Raw genomic sequence first — 18242 nt, 5'->3', positions numbered from 1 at the left:
GTTCGGACCCACAACCCCTCAAATCATGATGTAAAGTAGCAAGGTGACCCAGCCATAGTACATGCAGAAATGAATGCCATCCGCCCCTTGTGCCCTTTTCAAAGTGCGCATCCTTGTCCTCTAAAAATGATGCCAGAAGTCTCCCTGTGTCTTTTGTTTGGGGGCTGTATCCAGCAGTGCTCAGGGGCTCCATGTGTGGTGCCAGGATGGGACTCAGGCCTCCTGCATGCATGGGTTCCAGCTTTAGTGGCAGTCTCTGATCTAATGATGGCCTCTGGGAAGACGCAGGGGAAAGGTGTCTTCCATAAAACATACAGGTACATAAGATTTAGTCATACAGCTCAAGGAACTCGGGCCACTCCCAACTATATTCTGCCAACTGGGCAAATGGTTCAATTTCTCTGACGCGATATGAACTTATCTGGGTCTATATGGAGGCCACAGGGCACAACAGTGGTCTTTGGGGAATCCCCAGAGGTCCACCCAGCAATGCTGGTATTGGGGGTGTGGGATGCACATCATAACTGGGATCAAATTTGAGACATAGCAAGTCATGTGCCCTGACGGATCTCTCCAATTCCACATGCTTTCCTCCCCCCCTTTCTGTCATTCTACATTTTGAAACTTTTTAAAAAATGAAAAAAAAAATGTATTCACATAAGGTTTCAGAAATGTGCCTCCCTCCATCATAGCTGGTATTAAAGCAGAGGGCAAGGAGGGAGGAGGGCTTGTTATGAGAAGGTTCTGGTACGGAGGCTGCCTGCCCTACCTCCTGGAATAGCGAGGACATCTCACAGACCAGGCAGGAGCTGGGGCTCTGCATCTCACACCGGTGACGGTCGGACAGGAAGAAGTCCCGAAGCAGAGGTGTGTGGGTGAGAGCCTGCACGATGCAGTTCATGAAGCACGTGTTCCCCAGGTTGATCAGCCCGCGCAGGCCTGGGCACGAAGTAGACAGGAGTTCTTAGCCGGAATGACCACAACACTGACCACGCATATTTCTGAGCCCCAGCCGCACAGCAGCAACCCACTGATGTGTACACTTCCCTTCATTCATTCGCCCAAGAAGCAAGAAATGCGTGAGAAGAAATAGGATCATCGAGCCACTTTTGTACAAACTTCACATCATCTCTATGCCACGTGAGCACTGAGGAATGCTCAACCTCACACACTTTCAGGCATGTTTAAATGAACCAACCCAAGGTACTCTACGATGTTCAGTTGTAACTGCTCACGCGAGAACGGTGCCTCTCAAACAAAAAAAGGCTTTTAAGAATGTTTCTAAGTAGATTTCGTCTCTCTCAAACTCACACTCTTATGTTGCTCCCTGAAAGTGACCACACAGCATCAGCCTGGTCAGAATAAACTTGAGTTTTCACACAGGCAGAACCCGAGGGGTGCAGGAGAGAAGTCACCACCCCACCCCACTCACACACCCGGGAACAAGGGCTCTGACAGGGCCAGGGAAGGAACTCCACTTAGAATCCCACTGAGATATCTACTTTTCAAGCCTGAGAAGCACGCTCAAGTGGGAGTGAAAGAGACTCCCCTATGCTCACCCCCACCCCACCTACCGATGGTGCAGTTAGAAGTGATCTTCCGCCTCTTCGGGTTGTGTTTCAGCAGTTCAAGTTCCCGCTTGGTTGGTTCCCAGGTTGAAAACTTCTCTCCAACACCTAAGCAGGTGAAAACCAGCAACAGGAGCAATGAGTGACAGTTTTATCAAAGTGTGTTTAGAAGTTAAGTGTGCTGTGGATACACATCTGGTCAGGCTGCATTTCAGCGAGGGACTTGTTACACAAGATCTTCCTGCAGGTCACCCAACACTGTGGTGGGCTCACACAGGACGCGATGGGGACTTCCTCTCAGAGACTGTGCAGAGCATACACTGGATTCCCTGCCAGAAGGAAAGCAACACTGCTCACTAAAAGAGAGAAAGATCAGTCTCAGCTCCAGCGAAGTCTTAGGTGAAAGACTTTCTGATGGACAAAGACTTTCCTGTGAACAGAAAATAATATGCTGTGAAGTACCTTGGGGGTCTAGGGTAGTACAGCAGCTATCGGGCACACCTTGACCATATGCAATTCCCAGCACCATGAGGTCCTCTGAGCATCTCTGATGCAGCCCCAGAGCTTTCAGCAGTGCCAGAGTGGCCCGGGTATCCTGACAGCACACCACCAGCCTCAGCATCATGTCTTCCTCTTACTCTGAGTCATCAGCCTGGCTAAGAACCACTAGCAGGGTTCCTGAGCCTCCTTAGGACTGCCTGGGAGGCCCCCACACCCTTCCCCTATTATTTTGAGAACTTTAACCCCAATCCCATCCAAAAAAAAAGGTAAAAAAAAATTGTAATATTTCTAAAATACATCCTGTAGAACACTTATACTCATCTTGCCTTTGGGGCCACACCTGGCAGTGCTCAGGGCGTACTCTTGGCTCTGCTTGAGGACTGTAAGTGGTGCTGGGATCAAACCAGCTGTCAGAAGCACCCAAGGGAAGCGCCTTCACCTCTATAGGCCCCCACAGAAGACTTATAAGTATAATTGACTGTGTCTGTGAGAATAAGCATCCCATTTTATCTCAACACACACTTTATTCACCCAGAAATACTTGGTTCCACATCATCTAAAATTATCTGCGTAACTCAAATCACAGTGAAAGAGAAACCATTGCATCAATAGAAAACAATAAAGTGATTTTAGAAAAATTTTATTTTATTCCAGGACATGTATTATCTTAGTAATGTGATTTATATGTTATGGAACAATAGTATACTTAAATTTACTCTGAGCTTTTTCTCCTTCTTCCCAGGTGTTTATGTTTTAAAATTTTTTATTGTCAAAATAATATACAAATGTTAATCCAAAACTGGCTAACCTCCACACAAAAGGTACTAGAAATATCCATTCTAGTATGACTGAGGCGAGGTGGCTTTCTGGAACAGAAGAGGGGAGCTGGGAGCAAACCATCTTCAGAGACGTGAACATGGAATCCTTTGTCCACTAGATGGGGATGTGGCCTGCCCAGCTGCATCTGAACGCTTTCCTTAATGGGCGCCCAGGGGTGTTGGGACCTGCTCTTTCTTAAGCACTGTGGGCAGCTGCAGACCTGCAGCCTCACCAGGCTCCACTTCAGCTATAGGAGGGAGGGAGAGGTTTGGCCGGGGAAGAGGGCACACTGGTTGGTGAGGGACTAGTGATCATTCCACCAAATGAGAACCCATTCTACAGAAAACCAGCCTCCCAAGACCTACTGTCTTCCTCTACACCCACTCTTCTCTCAGGAGACAAAAGGAAAATGCAGCTGAGAAAAAAATGAGACATATAACCCTAGAAAAACACACCTTGCAATTTCCAAGCTTTCCGTTGTTCCTCTTTGGCAATTATTTCTATGTCTTTGTCGTATATGTAGTCCTGACACAAAAAGCAGTAGATGCCTCCATACATAAGCTCTATGGCTGAAAACAGAAAGGAGAATAAATTAAAAATTGCAATATTATACATAAGAACACATATGATACATAATATGATATGCAAGGACACAGTTTCTAAGACATATGAGCGCACCATTTCTTAGGACACATATGATACACAATGTGATACATAAGGACACATTTCTGAGACATATGAGAGCAACATTTTCTACTCTCAAATCAGAGAATCCTATTGTTACAGGACATTTCCTCCAAGTCAGCAAGTTTATCCTGAACAGATGAAGCAGGAGAATGTTTGCTTGGAACCTCCTCCCAAGGATCGAAGAATCTAAGAGGGACTTGTCAGGGACTTAAGAGTCAAGAATCAGGATCCTCCTCTTCTTTGAAGGGTGGTATGAAGAGTCAAAATTCTCTGATTCTCCTATTTATAAGGTTTCTTGGTCTCCTCAAATTTAGTAATTGTGCTCTACTGATCTAAAATTCTCATTACAAAATAGGAGTGCAACAGCTACTGGCCTCCCTTACTGTCAGGACAGCAGTAAAATATGCTGAGCAGCTACGCTGACTTCCTGCCACAGTGTCCACCATCCTGTGCTGAGTGAGTGGGGCTTGAGCTTTTCTCCAGTGCACGGAGAAGAGTACACACTTGGTAAGGAGCATCGGTATGCCTCTTACTAGGTTCTAGATACTTGAAAGTCACTCTACTTCTGAGCCTGAGTTTCCTGTCCGGTAACAACTGGCAGGAGTAACTGCATTAGCAGGTCTGCGTGACAATTATGTCAAGATGCAGAACCATTACAGCACATTTCCTAATAAACTGTAATTCTTGATAAATCAGTTTTTATTATATTTCATGATCAAGTTACCATGACACGACTTGATAATACTGTAGTTTATCTTTAGAGTACTCAAAAGCAGATTCTGTTGAAACACAAAACAGCAATTTAAGTCACCCATGCCTACCAGCTCCTCCTCCCAAACCTAACAAAATTCCAGAGAACTGTCTGAGAGCCTCACCAATGCTGCTGCCCTTTGACACTCCGTATTTCTTTATGGGGCTGTTCTGGACATTGGGATATAAAAGAGACACTGGACCAGAGAGAAGCTTACACAGAGGATGATAGAAACTTCAGAAAGGCAGAAGCAGTTCAATGACAAATGTGCCAAACATAGAGCTGACAGAGAAACTCTCATTTTGAGGAAGGCATATACTTATTTCAATGCAATTAGGAAAAACTGGTCTTTTCAACAAATGGTGCTGGGGCAACTAGATACCCAAATGCAAAGAAATGAAGATCAATGCTTATCATCAATCATGCACAAAAATTAACAGAAAAAATGAACGAAAATGCATCATGGGGATGGTATATACACTGGCCTAGCAGGTAGCTGACCTGGGTTCGATCCCCAGCATCCCATGTGGTCCCCTGAGCACTACCAGGAGTAATTTGGGAGGGCAAAGTCAAGAATAACCCCTTGGCATCACTGGGTGGGTGACCCAAAGACAAACGAACAAAAAGTATGATAGGGCCAGATAATACAGGGGTTAAAATCCTTGCCTTGCATGCAGTCAACTTTGGTTCCATCCCTGGTACCATATTATGGGTCCTGAAGCACTGTCAGGAGTGATCGCTGAACACAAAGCAGGAGTAAACCTTGAGCACAGTCAGGGGTGTCCCTCAACTCCACTCCAAAAAGAGAGCTTACAGTGTAAAACTCTTTAGAAGAAAAGATGGGGGACTTGGTTTTCACCTTTCAGTTAGGAATGGATTCATATTTGATGCCAAAGACTAAAATAGAAATTTTTTCAAAGAAGATACACAAATGGCCAATAAGCACATGAAAAACTGTTTAATATCATGGGCTATTAAGAAAACATAAATCAAAGACATAGTAAACTACGACTTCACACCCATTAAATGGCTAAGGTTGAAAAGCAAAGAGCAAGTGTGGAGGAGACTAGAGAAATTGGAAGCTGCCTGAATGCTGGTGGGGCTGGAAATCCTATGGAAAAGTCTGGCAACATTAATCAGACTTACACAGCGGACCTTTTCATTCCAAAGAAATGAAAACTGTTAGGTCGGCTCAAGGGCTCAGGGAGAAGGATCTACATGTACGGCTCCTTAAACTACTACCTAACAGGGACTTCTTATTACTGTTGTAGTTCCTGAAACCTGCTCGCTTGAAAACCCTTGAGCTAGCCTGCTCCTCACTCCAGACTTCCTGTGTTTTTCTCTAAGTGCACCCCAGAATATATATTAGGCATGACTTCACTGGGTTTCTTCGGAAGCCCACGAACATCACCTGGGAACATTTCAATAAGCCCATTCTAGCCTGATTCTTCTCTTGGTCTCTGCTCATTCTCTCCATAAGCCTGTTCCCAGACCTTTCAAAAACATACACAGAAACATATATAGGAATATTTGTAAAGCATTAGTCTTAACTGCAAACTGTGAAAACACCCAAACATCTGTTAACAGATGGACTAACAAAACTCAATTTTATCCTCACAATGGAACACTGTTCGACTATACTAAGGAACAAATTACTACCTATAAATGTTACGATAGGATAAACCTTGACAAAAAGCAAATTAGTGACTGACAGGATCTGAGGGAAGAAAGAATGACTCAGTGACTGGAGATGAAAATTCTGAGGTAATGAAAAAATCTGAGAGACCAAGATTAAATACTGCAAATAAATGATACTGCACTGTATGCTTTAAAACAGTAAGTAGTATATTCTGTGAATTTCACGTCAATATAAAAACCCAAAGCAATGACTACCATCTAATGGAGTTACACTGGAAAATTATTTCACAATCAAAATAACTGTTTTAAGAACAAATTTTGACTGCACCAGACTAAAATGTTGAGAGAAAAAAAAAGTTGTCTGTATGAGGGATATTAATGCTGAGGCAGGCCCTTGTGCTGTGAAGGTCACCATACTGGTGGAAGTTCTGAAGTACATTGAAGTCTGGTTGGGTTTTCATGTAATGGCTTACTCAGGAATTCTCAAGGCGTCTAATGATACAGATATCGACTCAGGCAAGAATTTTCCTCTTTTGTTACTGGATGACCTTGAGAGTGAAGGGGAAAGATCAATAGCCCAGATAATCTGCACATTTTGGGCAACTACTATCACCTTTCTATGAGGCATGAAACTAAGCAAAGACATCACTTTTAAGTCTCCTACAGGGAAAAAATCTAAGTTTTCTTTAGATTCAGTATCCAGAAAAAGCTCCAACTTTACTGTAAAGGCCCCACACATTTTCAGATGAGATCTCGGAGGCATAAGTATTAAATAAAATAATGATGTCTTTTCTAACACAAAAAAATAGTGTGGGGCCTGTACAGTAAAGTTGGAGCTTTTTCTGGATACTCAATCTAAAGAAAACTTAGATTTTTGCCTGTATGAGATTTAAAAGTGGACTGGAGTCATAGCACAGTAGGTAGGGCATTTGCCTTGCACTCAGTCAACCGGGTTCGATTCTTCCGTCCCTCTCGAAGAGCCTGGCAAGCTACAGAGAGTATCCTGCCTGCATGGCAGAGCCCGGCAAACTCCCTGTGGCATATTCAATATGCCAAAAACAGTAACAAGTCTCACAATGGAAATGTTACTCGTGCCCGCTCGAGCAAATCGATGAGCAACAGGAGGACAGTGCTATGGTGCTACTCATGCCTCACACATTTTTCTGGGGCTCCAACATTCAGTCTACTGGGAAAGAGAAAGTATATAGCAAACTCTTCCGGCTACATCAAATTAGAGTAAGTTCTATATGGCTGCTTAATTTAACTGCCCTTGAACATACCACAAAACACCCTTCATGCTAACCAAAATAACAAGTCCAGGAAGTTGCTCTGGGGTAGCGGGAGACGCATCAGAGTGAGCCACTGAGGGAAGGGGATGAATGTGGTCTTAGCAAGCCAGGGAAGAAAAAACAAAGCCACTCCATACAATGGTATTTGGCTTTCCTCCTCTCTCCCTGTTCGCTCCCTACCTGGACAAATTTGATTTTGCTGCTTCTCGGCATTTACTCCTGGTGCTGCTGGGGGGAATCATAGGTGTCATCGGGATTAAAACCTGGGCCAGCAGTGTGCAAGGCAAGCACCCTATATACCCCACTATAATATCTCTCCAGTCCCAGGCTTAATTTCACAACCACAATCACAACCATCCTGCTATTCGTCGATTGCCTCGAGCAGGCCCCAGTAACGTCTCCTTCGTCCTAGCCCTGAGATTTTTAAAAAGTGCCATATTCAAGGCTCTTTCAGAGTTAGGAGAACGAGACCCTTCATTGTTACTGGTATTTGGCATGTTGGGTACGCCACGGGGAGTTTGCCAGACTCTACCGTGTGGGCAGGCTACATTTGGTAGCCTGCCAGTTTGTCCAAAGTAGGAATGAGATGGTAAGATGTCGTGTGGCCGCGAATGCAGCCGTGTGCTTCCAGGAGCTGGGTTTTATAGTCTCTGAGTCTTGGCCATTGATGGGATTACACGGCGCCAGGGGGCCAGTTGGTGGGTGTGACCCCCGCCTACTGGAATTTGGAGGATCTGGGTGGAGGATGCTCAACTCCAATCCGAGTAGGCTTGGAGATCTTGGCCCCGGAACCCACATGGCTTTGTCCCTCTGCCGGTACCTTCAGGTGTGCGGAGAGTGGTCTCAGCATGGTGGTGGCTGGTCATGGAGGTCTTCGGCTGCCGGAGCCCTGGTCGGGGCGGGGAGGAAATCTCAACCCGCTCCCCTCCAAGGGGCCCCGGCGAGGACAGCCAGGTGCGGGGGCTTAATTTCAAATATAAAATAATTTCAAATATAAAATATAAATTTATGTTACTTTCTCAGAAAACCATTTCTCAGAAATCTATTACTGGTAATATTAAAAACCACTGACAACTATGACCTAATACTGCATTTGAGATTTTTTCATTATGGGACTGAGGTACCGTGCAGCAGGTAAGGTGCTTGTCTTGCACACGGCTGACCTTGGTTTGATCTCCGGAACCACATACATCCCCTGTGCACGGCTAGCTGGGATCCCAGAGCACAGAGCCAGAGGCAAGCCTCTAGCACAGCTGGGAGTGGCCCAAAGACAAAAAAGAAGAAGCATTTTCAAAGAAAGCTGAATACAACAAAGAGTAAGTCACCTTAACTTATTAAGGTGGTATAAAATATTAACACCAGGTCAGGGAGGGAGATCAGTGGTCAAGTGCATCCCTCACACCTCTGAGAACCTGGGTCTGATCCTCAGGACCCCTTCCCTGCCCCAAATACACTAACAGCAACCCAATGCCTTAGGGCTAACTGGGGACATAAAACACTTGACCTTGGTTTATCTCCTTCATTTTCTCGATGAAGTTTCACAAGGAGGCAATAAGTTAAGATAGAAGAAGTAGACTTCTGGAAGGGGGAAACTGCAAAGCAAAATTCAAAGAAATACCCTGGCGCCAACAGTTCAGAAGGGGCTTACCTAGGTTGTGCCGCTTTGACTTGGCATGTTCATGAATATGCTTCTTTGTGAAGCAGCCAAAGAAGACACAGTGCAGGCAAGAGTGAAGCCTGTTGAGGTGCACACCACCACAAACATGGCAGACACATGACTTAGCCTAAAATAAAGAGAATAAAAAAGCAGCATGTGAAAATAAATGAATGAATCACTAGAAAGCCGTACATGCTATGCCTGTTCTCAGATAATACCATTCCAGCTGTACTCCACAGCAGGTACTGCTATGGCAAGAGGAAAGCACACAACTTCTCTCTCTCTCTCTTCTCACACACACACAAAAACACATACACACACACATATTCTAAAGTCTTTATATGTTAAAAAAAAAAATCACTGGTTATTTTGTAAATCATTTCAACAGCCCCAAAAGGTAAATTCAATGAGCTCAAAACTAGCTTTATTAAAAAACAAACAAACAAAAAAGTCAGCCCATTAATTCAATTACCGATATCCATGAGTCATGGGAATTTTTACTTGAGGGGCTACAGGGCCACACACGGCAGTGCTCACTCCTAGCTCAGTGTATAGGCAATGTACAGGCAACTAAGGTTTGTTTCATTTTATTTATTGTTTTGTTTTGGGGGGCCACACTGGCAGTACTCATCACTAATCCCAGTTCTCTGACATGAGGTCCTGCAATGCTAGGGACGAAGCCCCTGCTGTTCTAAGGCAGACAGTATGTGGCCACCATTAACAGTCACAGGCATTATTAATCCAGGGCTGTGCTGAGGGGCTATTATTCTCCCCTCCTTCCAGTGACAGGGCTCAGGCTCACTAGGGAGGGCTCTGCCTGTGGGGCCTGCAGTTGCTCTGGAGGTGAGAGGCTGCCTCCATCAGCTGATTTAAGAGTTTCCTGTTTGAAGAGAGCACTGCAACACAGTAACTTTCTCAGTTCACAAGTAACTCTACAGGCTGGTGAACATTCCTGGAAATTCAAACTGGAAACTACTGCCCCAATCGGACTGCAAGGGCTTTTTTTAAAACTTAAACACTAGGATTTGTGTGTGACAGCAATAGAAACTTGGGGACTTGATTATTTAAAATGCTGGTGGACTTGATCCAGTGTAAGAATTGAAATCCAGGGCTGGAGAGATAGTACAATGGACAGGGCTCTCACCTTGCACGCGGCTGAGCCAGCTTTGATCCCTGCACCACTTATGGTTTCCCCATGCCCTCAGCCCCGCCCAGAGTGATCCCTGAGCACAGAGCCAGCAGTGAGTCCTGAGCACAGCAGGGTGTGCTCCACAACTAAAACAAAACCTGAAAGTCCATTAATTCAGCTCCAGCATTAAGAATATTTCACTGGCTATCATAATTTTTTTTTCACCCTCCTGCCCACACCAAACATGGGAATATGCAGAATAGCACACGTATAGGGCTCAGAGGAATCAGCTGCTTGGAAATCGAGTCCAGTAAGAACCAAAAAGGTTATGCCAAAAAAAATAAACTGAACAGTAAAAATATTATTCATGGGTTCCAACTTGGTCTTGTGAAACTCGATACAGCACAGCAGTAAGTGTAATTATTGTGCATTATTTTCAATTAACTTTTTTCAAGGGCTCAAAATATTTTTCTATCATGAACTTTACAATCAGCAAAGACACAGGTTTATTTTTTATGTGGCAACACCCCTTCCCAAAAGATGACACCACTACGTAAAATACTTCTACACAGCAAAAGAAACTACCATGGAAGAAAAAGACAACCTAGAAGTCTGCAATGGGCTATTAGTCAAAATATATAAAGAAGGGAGCTGGCACAGCAGGCTAGGTTCTTGCACTGTACATGGCAGAGGAGAGAAGGTTCTAGCCCCTGCAACCCATATATTCCCTCAAGCCCAATGATTCCTGAGTGGAAAGTCAGGATAAGCCCTGAACACCACTGGGTGTGACCCAAAACAAAACAAACTATGTATGTACATCACACAACAGAAAAGCAATCTGCCCACTCCACCTCACCCCCCAAAAAATTCAACATCACTGATTACTTAAAAACTTGCAAATCACAACCACAATAAGGTTGTCATCTCACACTGGTGAGAAAAGACCCATATAAAAAGATTGAAAACAAAGAATACTGGTGATGATATGAAGAAAAGGAACTCTGGGGACACTGTAGTTAAGAATGTAAACTGACACAGCCTCGATGGAAAACATGAGGATTCCTTAAAAAACAGAAAACAGACGTGTTAAGGGTTAGAGAAACAGTATGGGGGAATCTGCTTGCTTTGCACACAGCCATCCCTGACCCAATCCCCGGCACCACATATGGTCTTGAGCATCGCCAGGAGCAATTCCTGAGCAGTGTCCTAAATAACCCTCGAACACTACCTGGTCTGGTAACAAAACAAAAAATTTAAACAGAGGGTCCAGAATGTAGCCTGTGCTTGCATGTAAGGCTCTCAATCCCCCACCACTACAAAATTTAAAAGTAAAAATACAGGGGGCAGAGACAATGCACAGGGGTTGTGACACTTGCCTTGCAGGCTGCTAACCCTGTTTTAATCCCTGGCACTAGATACAATCCCCCAAGCACAGCTAGGGGTCATTTCTGGGCAGAGAGCTAGGAGCAGTTCCTAAGCATGGTCACATGTGGCCCCCAAACATGGGGTTTTTGGAAAATATAGGCCAAGTGGCACCAGAAAGGGGCAACAGGGCCAATCCTGGCAATGCTCAGCTGCATGGGAGCCACACGCGTGCTCAGGGGCTGGCCATGCAGTGCCAGAATCATACCTTAGGGCAGCCACCACTTATGCCATCTTCCCAGCCGCAAAATAATGAGCTGGCATACCGGCAGAACAAACCGGCACCCTTAGTCTTAGTGAAGGGATAGGTAAAGAGGTCCTTCTACATGGTGGAGTCTGGGAAGCTGCGGAACAGTGCACTATGTCAAGGACACTCTGGGCTTGCTCTTCAAGCCTGAGTTCAACATGCATCCTGCTTGCTTGTTTTCCTGTTTCTTTGCTTGCCTATTTCCACTCTGGAAAAGCCAGCGTTCTCATACACTTCTTTCTCTCCCCTCCTATCTTTCTATATAAGTTTCAAGAAAAACTACCTTGCTTCACTGAAAGTAAATAAACGACATTCTGAAAACAGCATGATAACAAAGGGGGAGAAGCTCAGAGGTTCCAAGGATAGGGCAAGTAGGTTGAGTAAGAGTTGTCCTATCTGGGAGGGCAAACTCGTCCCTACAGCTCTGCAGTGGTAAATGTAACACTGCATCTATCAAAATATTGCACTTGACACACATAAAAAGCTGACCTTGTTACATGGAAACCGGATTACTATTTTTGCAGTGTTGGAAGTCTTGCAGAGCCTCAAACATGTGAGGCCTGCATTCTACCTCTGAGTCATATACCCAGCCCACTCTCTGCAAAGTATAAGCAAACTTATTAAGGGGACTGGAACCACTTGTGCCTCCAACACAAAACTGGGATTAGCCCCTGAACATCCCCAAATTCCTCACCCCTAAAAAGAAAAAAGCAGAAATGCAAACCAAGACAAAAGAATCAGATAACTATGACAAACGTATGCCAATGTTTCCCTAGAAGGAAGAAACCTGAAAATGAGTCACTGTCACTGTCCTCCTGTTGTTCATCGATTTGCTCAAGCCGACTCAGTAACATCTCCATAGTGAGACTTGTTACTGTGTTTGGCATATCAAATACGTCACAGGTAGCTTGCCAGGCTTTTCCGTGCAGGCAAGATACTCTTGGTAGCTTGCCGGGCTCCCCGAGAGGGGTGGAGGAATCGAACCTGGGTGGGCCAGGTTGGCCGCGTGCAAGGCAAATGCCCTACCCACTGTGCTATTGCTCCAACCCCTGAAAATGAGTAAAAAGTCCAAAACCAGGAGCCAGAGATAGTCCAGTGGGCAGGGCTCTTGCCTTGCACAAGGCAGACCTGGGTTTACTCAGAGGACTGCCAGGAGTGATCTCTGAACAGAACCTGGAGTAAACCCCCAGCACATCTGGGACCCACCAAAAGTACAAAACTGCTAACCAAACCCTTCCCAAACATTTTACTTCGAATGGAAAGGGTGTCACCCAAGGGAGTATGAGCTGAGCCAGAGCAACAGTATAGTCGGCAGGGGGCTTGCTGTGAACGCAACTAAACCTGTTCAATCCCCAGCACCACATATGGTCGCCCCCAAGCCCCACCAGAAGTGATCCCTGAATGCAAATCTAGTAGTAAGCCCTGAGCTTATGGGGTGTGGCCCCCAAATAACAACAAACACAAGGGGGGTACCAGTTGGTAGGAAACCATTATACACTGATACACTAAGAGTAAAGGTAAGGTAAGGTAAGGTAAAGGCCCTCCCGTTGATCGTCGATTTGCTCGAGCGGGCCCAGTAACGTCTCCATTGGAGACTTTGTCGTTACTGTGTTTGGCATATCGAATACTCTCGGTAGCTTGCCGGGCTCTCCGAGAGGGGCGGAGGAATCAAACTCGGGTCGGCCACGTTGGCCGCTTGTAAGGTGAACGCCCTACCACTGTGCTATCGCTCCAGCCCACTAAGAGTAAATTAATAAATACATGGATGGTGGGAACAAAAATTTGTTAGTAGTTTTAAAAATCTGAAAGCAAATTCCTATCAATTAATCAACAAGGGACCAGAGGGATATTATAGTGGTTAAAAGGCACCAGCACTGCACAAGGTCCTCATTCGATTCATGGCATAATATATAGTCCTTGAGCACTCCCAGGAGTGACCTGTGAACACAGAACCAGGACTAAGCCCTGAGCACTGCCAGTGCAATCCAAAAACAAACAATAACAACAGAGTTCCTAAAGTTTATCCGATTTATGAATAGGTTTATATCCAAATTTTCAGTCATGTTTTCAACTTCAAAATGAAATCACGAAGTAGTTTTTTTCATTGCCTCCAGTAAATGTGTTGTTAGGAATCAAAATAAACTTCAAAGCAAAGAAGCAGTTCACAAGTTTAGAGCAAAACAATTTTTTTTCAGATCTTAATAAAGTTAGGGGCAAAAGAGATAGTAAGCAGGCAGGATGATTGCTTGAACAAACAGCCCTAACCACCACATGTGGTCCCCAAACAAACAAAAAAAATCCAAAATTGAGTTAATATTGATCATGATATATGACAAAAAAGTCTCACAATAATGTAGGGCATTAACATTAGGGAGGGAAACACAGGAAGTCTACATTATTTTTTGTAACTTTTCTGTAAGTATGAAACTGTTACATGTTTACACAGAGCTAACTATACACACAAATGAATACAAGTTAAACAGGAAATCTGAATGAGTAGATTAAACCAAAGATCCAAAGATGAACTGTGTATCAAGAATGATACCCAGGCAGTGCTACTATGTAACAATTTTGCAAAATGGTGCCATTGAAGGCGATTTGGTAAAGAAAACAGTATCTTTCTGTACTATATTTCCCCAACTCTAAATGAGTGTATAACCATCTCAAAATAAACTTTTTTTTTTAGTTTTCCGGGCCATATTCAGCAATACTCAGGGGTTACTCCTGACATGCTCGAGGGTTACTGGCTCGGTACTCAGGAATTACTCCTGTCGGTGCTCAGGGGGTCATATGGGATGCCGGGAATTGAACCTAGTTTGGCTGCATGTACGTACCTACTTGCTATGCTATCACTCCAGCCCCTCAAAATAAAAACTTTCAAAAGAAAAAACTTCTAATTTACTACTCAGCATAAAGGGAATGCTGTGTTGTAATGGCTGAAAAGATCAATTAATCAATCAACAACACCACCAACAACAAAAACACTGGGGGGAGTGAGATAGCACAGTAGGTAGGGCATTTGCCTCTCATGAAGCCAACCTGGGGTTCAATCCCTGTCACCATTTATGAACCTCTATCTCTCGGGGAGTGATCCCAGAACAGAGAGTCAGAGTAAGCCCTGATAACCGCTTGGTATGGTTAAACCACTCCCCCCCCCACCACCACCACCAAAGGCAAATTTCTAAAAGTAAGAAGTTTTTTTCTTGGGGGGGGGGGGGGGGAAGTGTTCTTAAAAAAAAAAAAGATACATCCCTTGCTGGGGAGATGACAGTTCAAAGGGCTTGATCACATGCTCTACATGCTTTGATCCCCCAACACTAGTCTCCCCAATGCACACCAGGAATGACCTCCCCTCAAAACATAAATGAGGAAAAAATCATTACCTCCCCCCATGTCTATATATTTAAAAATACATATTTTTACTGCACATTTCTACTTTACACACACAAACCCCGAAAGTGGTAATAACTTACATTAAACCATACAGAAATGCAAAGAACAGAGCGCACTGTATGGCGACATTTAATCATGGGAAACATTTGCATTCAAGAGTACAGAAAATTTACCATGAAAGAGTCAGAGGGATAAGACAGTGAGTACGGCGCTTGCCTTGTGCATGGCCGACCCACGCTCAATCCCGAGTCCCACCAGTCCCCCAAGCAGTGTCCCCCCCCCCCCCCCAGTGCAGAGTGGGGGATAAGCCCGAGCACTGCTGGGTGTGGCCCAAAAGAAAAAAAGAAAATTTACTGTAATCCAAATATAAACTAGATGAAAAGTTATGAGATCCGATCATATTCTCTACCTATCAAAGGAAGAAACAAGTCTAGATTCAAACACCCAACCTAACTCTTTAAATCCTTTTCCTCCAGTCATTTCTGGAGTGAGGCTACTGCTAAGCATCACCTTCACCAGGCACCTTTTTTTCACAAAGATAACGAAAACGGACCTATTCTTATAGGAAACTTCATATTGCTAAAACTGAAAAGTGTACTAAGTCAATAGATGTGCCAAAATCTCACACAAACTGTCAACTGAATTATTTACTGTTAACCACTGTGTCTTCCTTGGCAGGGCCACTAGAGAGTGCTAGAAATTCAGTTACATAGAACCTCTACTGATACAAAAAGAAAAAAAGACCACCAAAAAAATGTAGAGAGTATCAGATGAAGAAAATGAGGATTTATTGTAGGAATACTGCCAAAAGGTGCAGCTATCAAGTAGTGATAGGCCTGGGGAGAGGGGATGAGGGATGGGGGGAGGTTATCATCATTCTCCCTCTGTATATCACTACAGATGTGGTTCAACAGCTTTCAAATTAAGCAACTGACATTGTAAGACTGATCGATCTGGGGTGGGAAAGATTAATTCAAATAATCTATGGCAATAACGGGTTTTTTTAAAAAGATTTCTGCCTTGGGGAAATTAGGCAAACTTGTTAAGATGGACTCCAGCTTTGTTAAAAATTACAGTGCACTGGGAGGTAAAAGGGAAGAGGAGGGTGAGAGGGGAAGAGAGGGATCTCATGCATGTCATACAAAGCTGGATGAGCAACTGACAATTTGCAGCAGTTTAAGATGATCCCTGAGGCACAGGGCTTCAAACCAGTTTTCTTTAAGGGTGCACATTCCCACTAGTAATAATCTATCCGATCCTAACATAAGACTGGATTTCATCTTTGACTTTAGATCATGCTAACGGGTTTTGCGTCATACCATTACTGATAAAATGGAAAAGAAAATCCTAACATTAACGACAATCTCAGACAATGTTCCACTTTCCCCCTACCCCCCAAAAAATGCGACTCTACGTGGAATTTGCCTAGACTCACGCCGTACATTACAAAATTATACTGTTAATAACACGGTTTATTCGGAAGGAAGGAATATCGGTACTTCTGGTATTTTCACCTCGTTACTAAGAAGCCTAATCGCTTAGACATTAAGTATCTTTTTAAAAAATCTAACACCCAATACGTCTCCTCAACGTCTCCAGGAGGGGTTCAGTTTCTTGCTACAACCTTTCCATCGTAGAAAGCACGCCGAGTCCCACATCCCAGCAGACTTATCTGGGGTTTTTTTGTTTGTTTTCATTCACTCCCGGGTAAGCTTCAAACTGCAATCGCGCAGAGATAAGGCTCACCCAGTTCTGGCTCTGTCGAGTCTGTGACCGGCTCCGTTTCTACCCAGCCAGCCACCCCCTCCCCGCACCCCCTTCCACCGACCATGAAAAGCCAGAACGGGGGCGGGAGGTGCCACCACCGCCCTGAAGGCGCCTGCAGACCCCAGCACTGCAATTGTGACGGCGCCCTGCACCCCCCACCCCCGCTCAGGCAGGCGGGGCCGTTTCCATGGCTCGAGCCCCCCAAGACGACGCGCTCCGAGGTGGGGGCGGGGGGCGCACCCGAGGCCGATCACCACACCCAGGCCCCGGATCCGCCGTCTCCCCGACGCCTCCTTTTCCCTCGGGGCGGCCGTCCCCGCCACCGAACCCTCCCGGCCCAGGAGGGTTCCGCGGCCAGGGTCGCGCTGGAACGTCGGGCCGCGCGACCCCGCGGCGCAGGCTTCCACCCGCCGGGGCCCTCGCCCACCCCGAGGCGCAGGGAAGGCGCGGCGGGGGAGGGGCCGGGCCGGGGGGAGGGAGGGCGCCGAGCCCCCACCCTCCGGCGGCGCGGCCGGAGGCGGCAGCCCCGCGGGCGCGGAGGGTCGGGGCGCACCTTGCGCTTGCGGGCCTCCGCCGTCCCGCTCCACACGAAGCACTGGTAGATGGCGCGCAGGTTCTGCTTCCAGTTGTCCACCTTGAAGCTGCTCAGGTGCGAGCAGCCCGGGGGTGTCACCACCAGCTCCGCGTCCATGGTCTCGCTCTCGGGCTCGGGCCGGGACACCATGGGGGGCAAGGCCCGGCCGCGCGCGGAGGGCGGCGGCGGCGGCGACGGCGACGAGGACGACGCCAGGGTGGCGCGGGGGCGGCTCCGCGGCGAGCCCCGGGAACAAAGCGACGACGGCAGCGGCCGCGGGCTGGCGACGACCGAGCTGCGCGCACGCACGGAGAGGACGAGGCTGCCCGCCCGGCGCCGCCCCACCGAGTGCGCGCCCGCTGCGGGGACCGCGGCCAGGGGCGGGGCGCGGAGGCCGCCGGAGGAGGCGACGTCATCCCGGCCAGCCGCGGCGCCGCAGTGCGCAGGCGCGGGGCTCCCAGGCCCCGCCCCCGCCCCTCTTCCGTCGGCTGCGGAGCCGGCCCGGGCCCAAAGAGGGCGGCCAGGGGGTGGGGCTTACCCTGAGGGCCCGCCCCCGTGCTGCGCCATTGGCCGCTGGTCCGCTCCGTCTCGGTAGCTCTGAGCCTCGGGGCCGCCTCCGGGAGCGCCGGTTCTTTAATATTCCAGATCTCCCCCCGCGCCGGGGAGGCGGTAGCGCTCGGAGGATTGGGTGATACGAGATGTCAGTCAGGGCTCTGAACCGGTTTGTACCGGCCTGCGCTCTGCCGCAAAGAGGCGGGGCGACGACGGGGCTGTACCGAAACCGGCACCCTCGCTCGGCC

At 46.6% G+C, this 18242-nt stretch overlaps 1 protein-coding gene across 1 annotated transcript in view; it reads right to left on the bottom strand.

Moving 5' to 3' along the window:
* The window catches only part of USP22 (ubiquitin specific peptidase 22), a 29939-nt gene extending 12131 nt beyond the window's left edge, over nucleotides 1–17808 (bottom strand). The window contains exons 1-5 of the mRNA XM_056136748.1: nucleotides 17422–17808; nucleotides 8902–9037; nucleotides 3344–3457; nucleotides 1575–1676; nucleotides 770–939 (exon numbers count right to left, since the gene is read on the bottom strand). Coding sequence (XP_055992723.1) covers nucleotides 770–939; nucleotides 1575–1676; nucleotides 3344–3457; nucleotides 8902–9037; nucleotides 17422–17592 — 693 coding nt within the window. The 5' untranslated portion in view covers nucleotides 17593–17808. The remainder of the gene's footprint in view (nucleotides 1–769; nucleotides 940–1574; nucleotides 1677–3343; nucleotides 3458–8901; nucleotides 9038–17421) is intronic.
* Between the last annotated feature and the right edge of the window lie 434 nt (nucleotides 17809–18242).

This window comes from Sorex fumeus, unplaced genomic scaffold, assembly GCF_029834395.1.
Source record: "Sorex fumeus unplaced genomic scaffold, SorFum_2.1 ptg000122l, whole genome shotgun sequence".
NCBI classification, from domain to species: domain Eukaryota; kingdom Metazoa; phylum Chordata; class Mammalia; order Eulipotyphla; family Soricidae; genus Sorex; species Sorex fumeus.
This window is presented reverse-complemented; position numbering and strand designations above follow the sequence as displayed.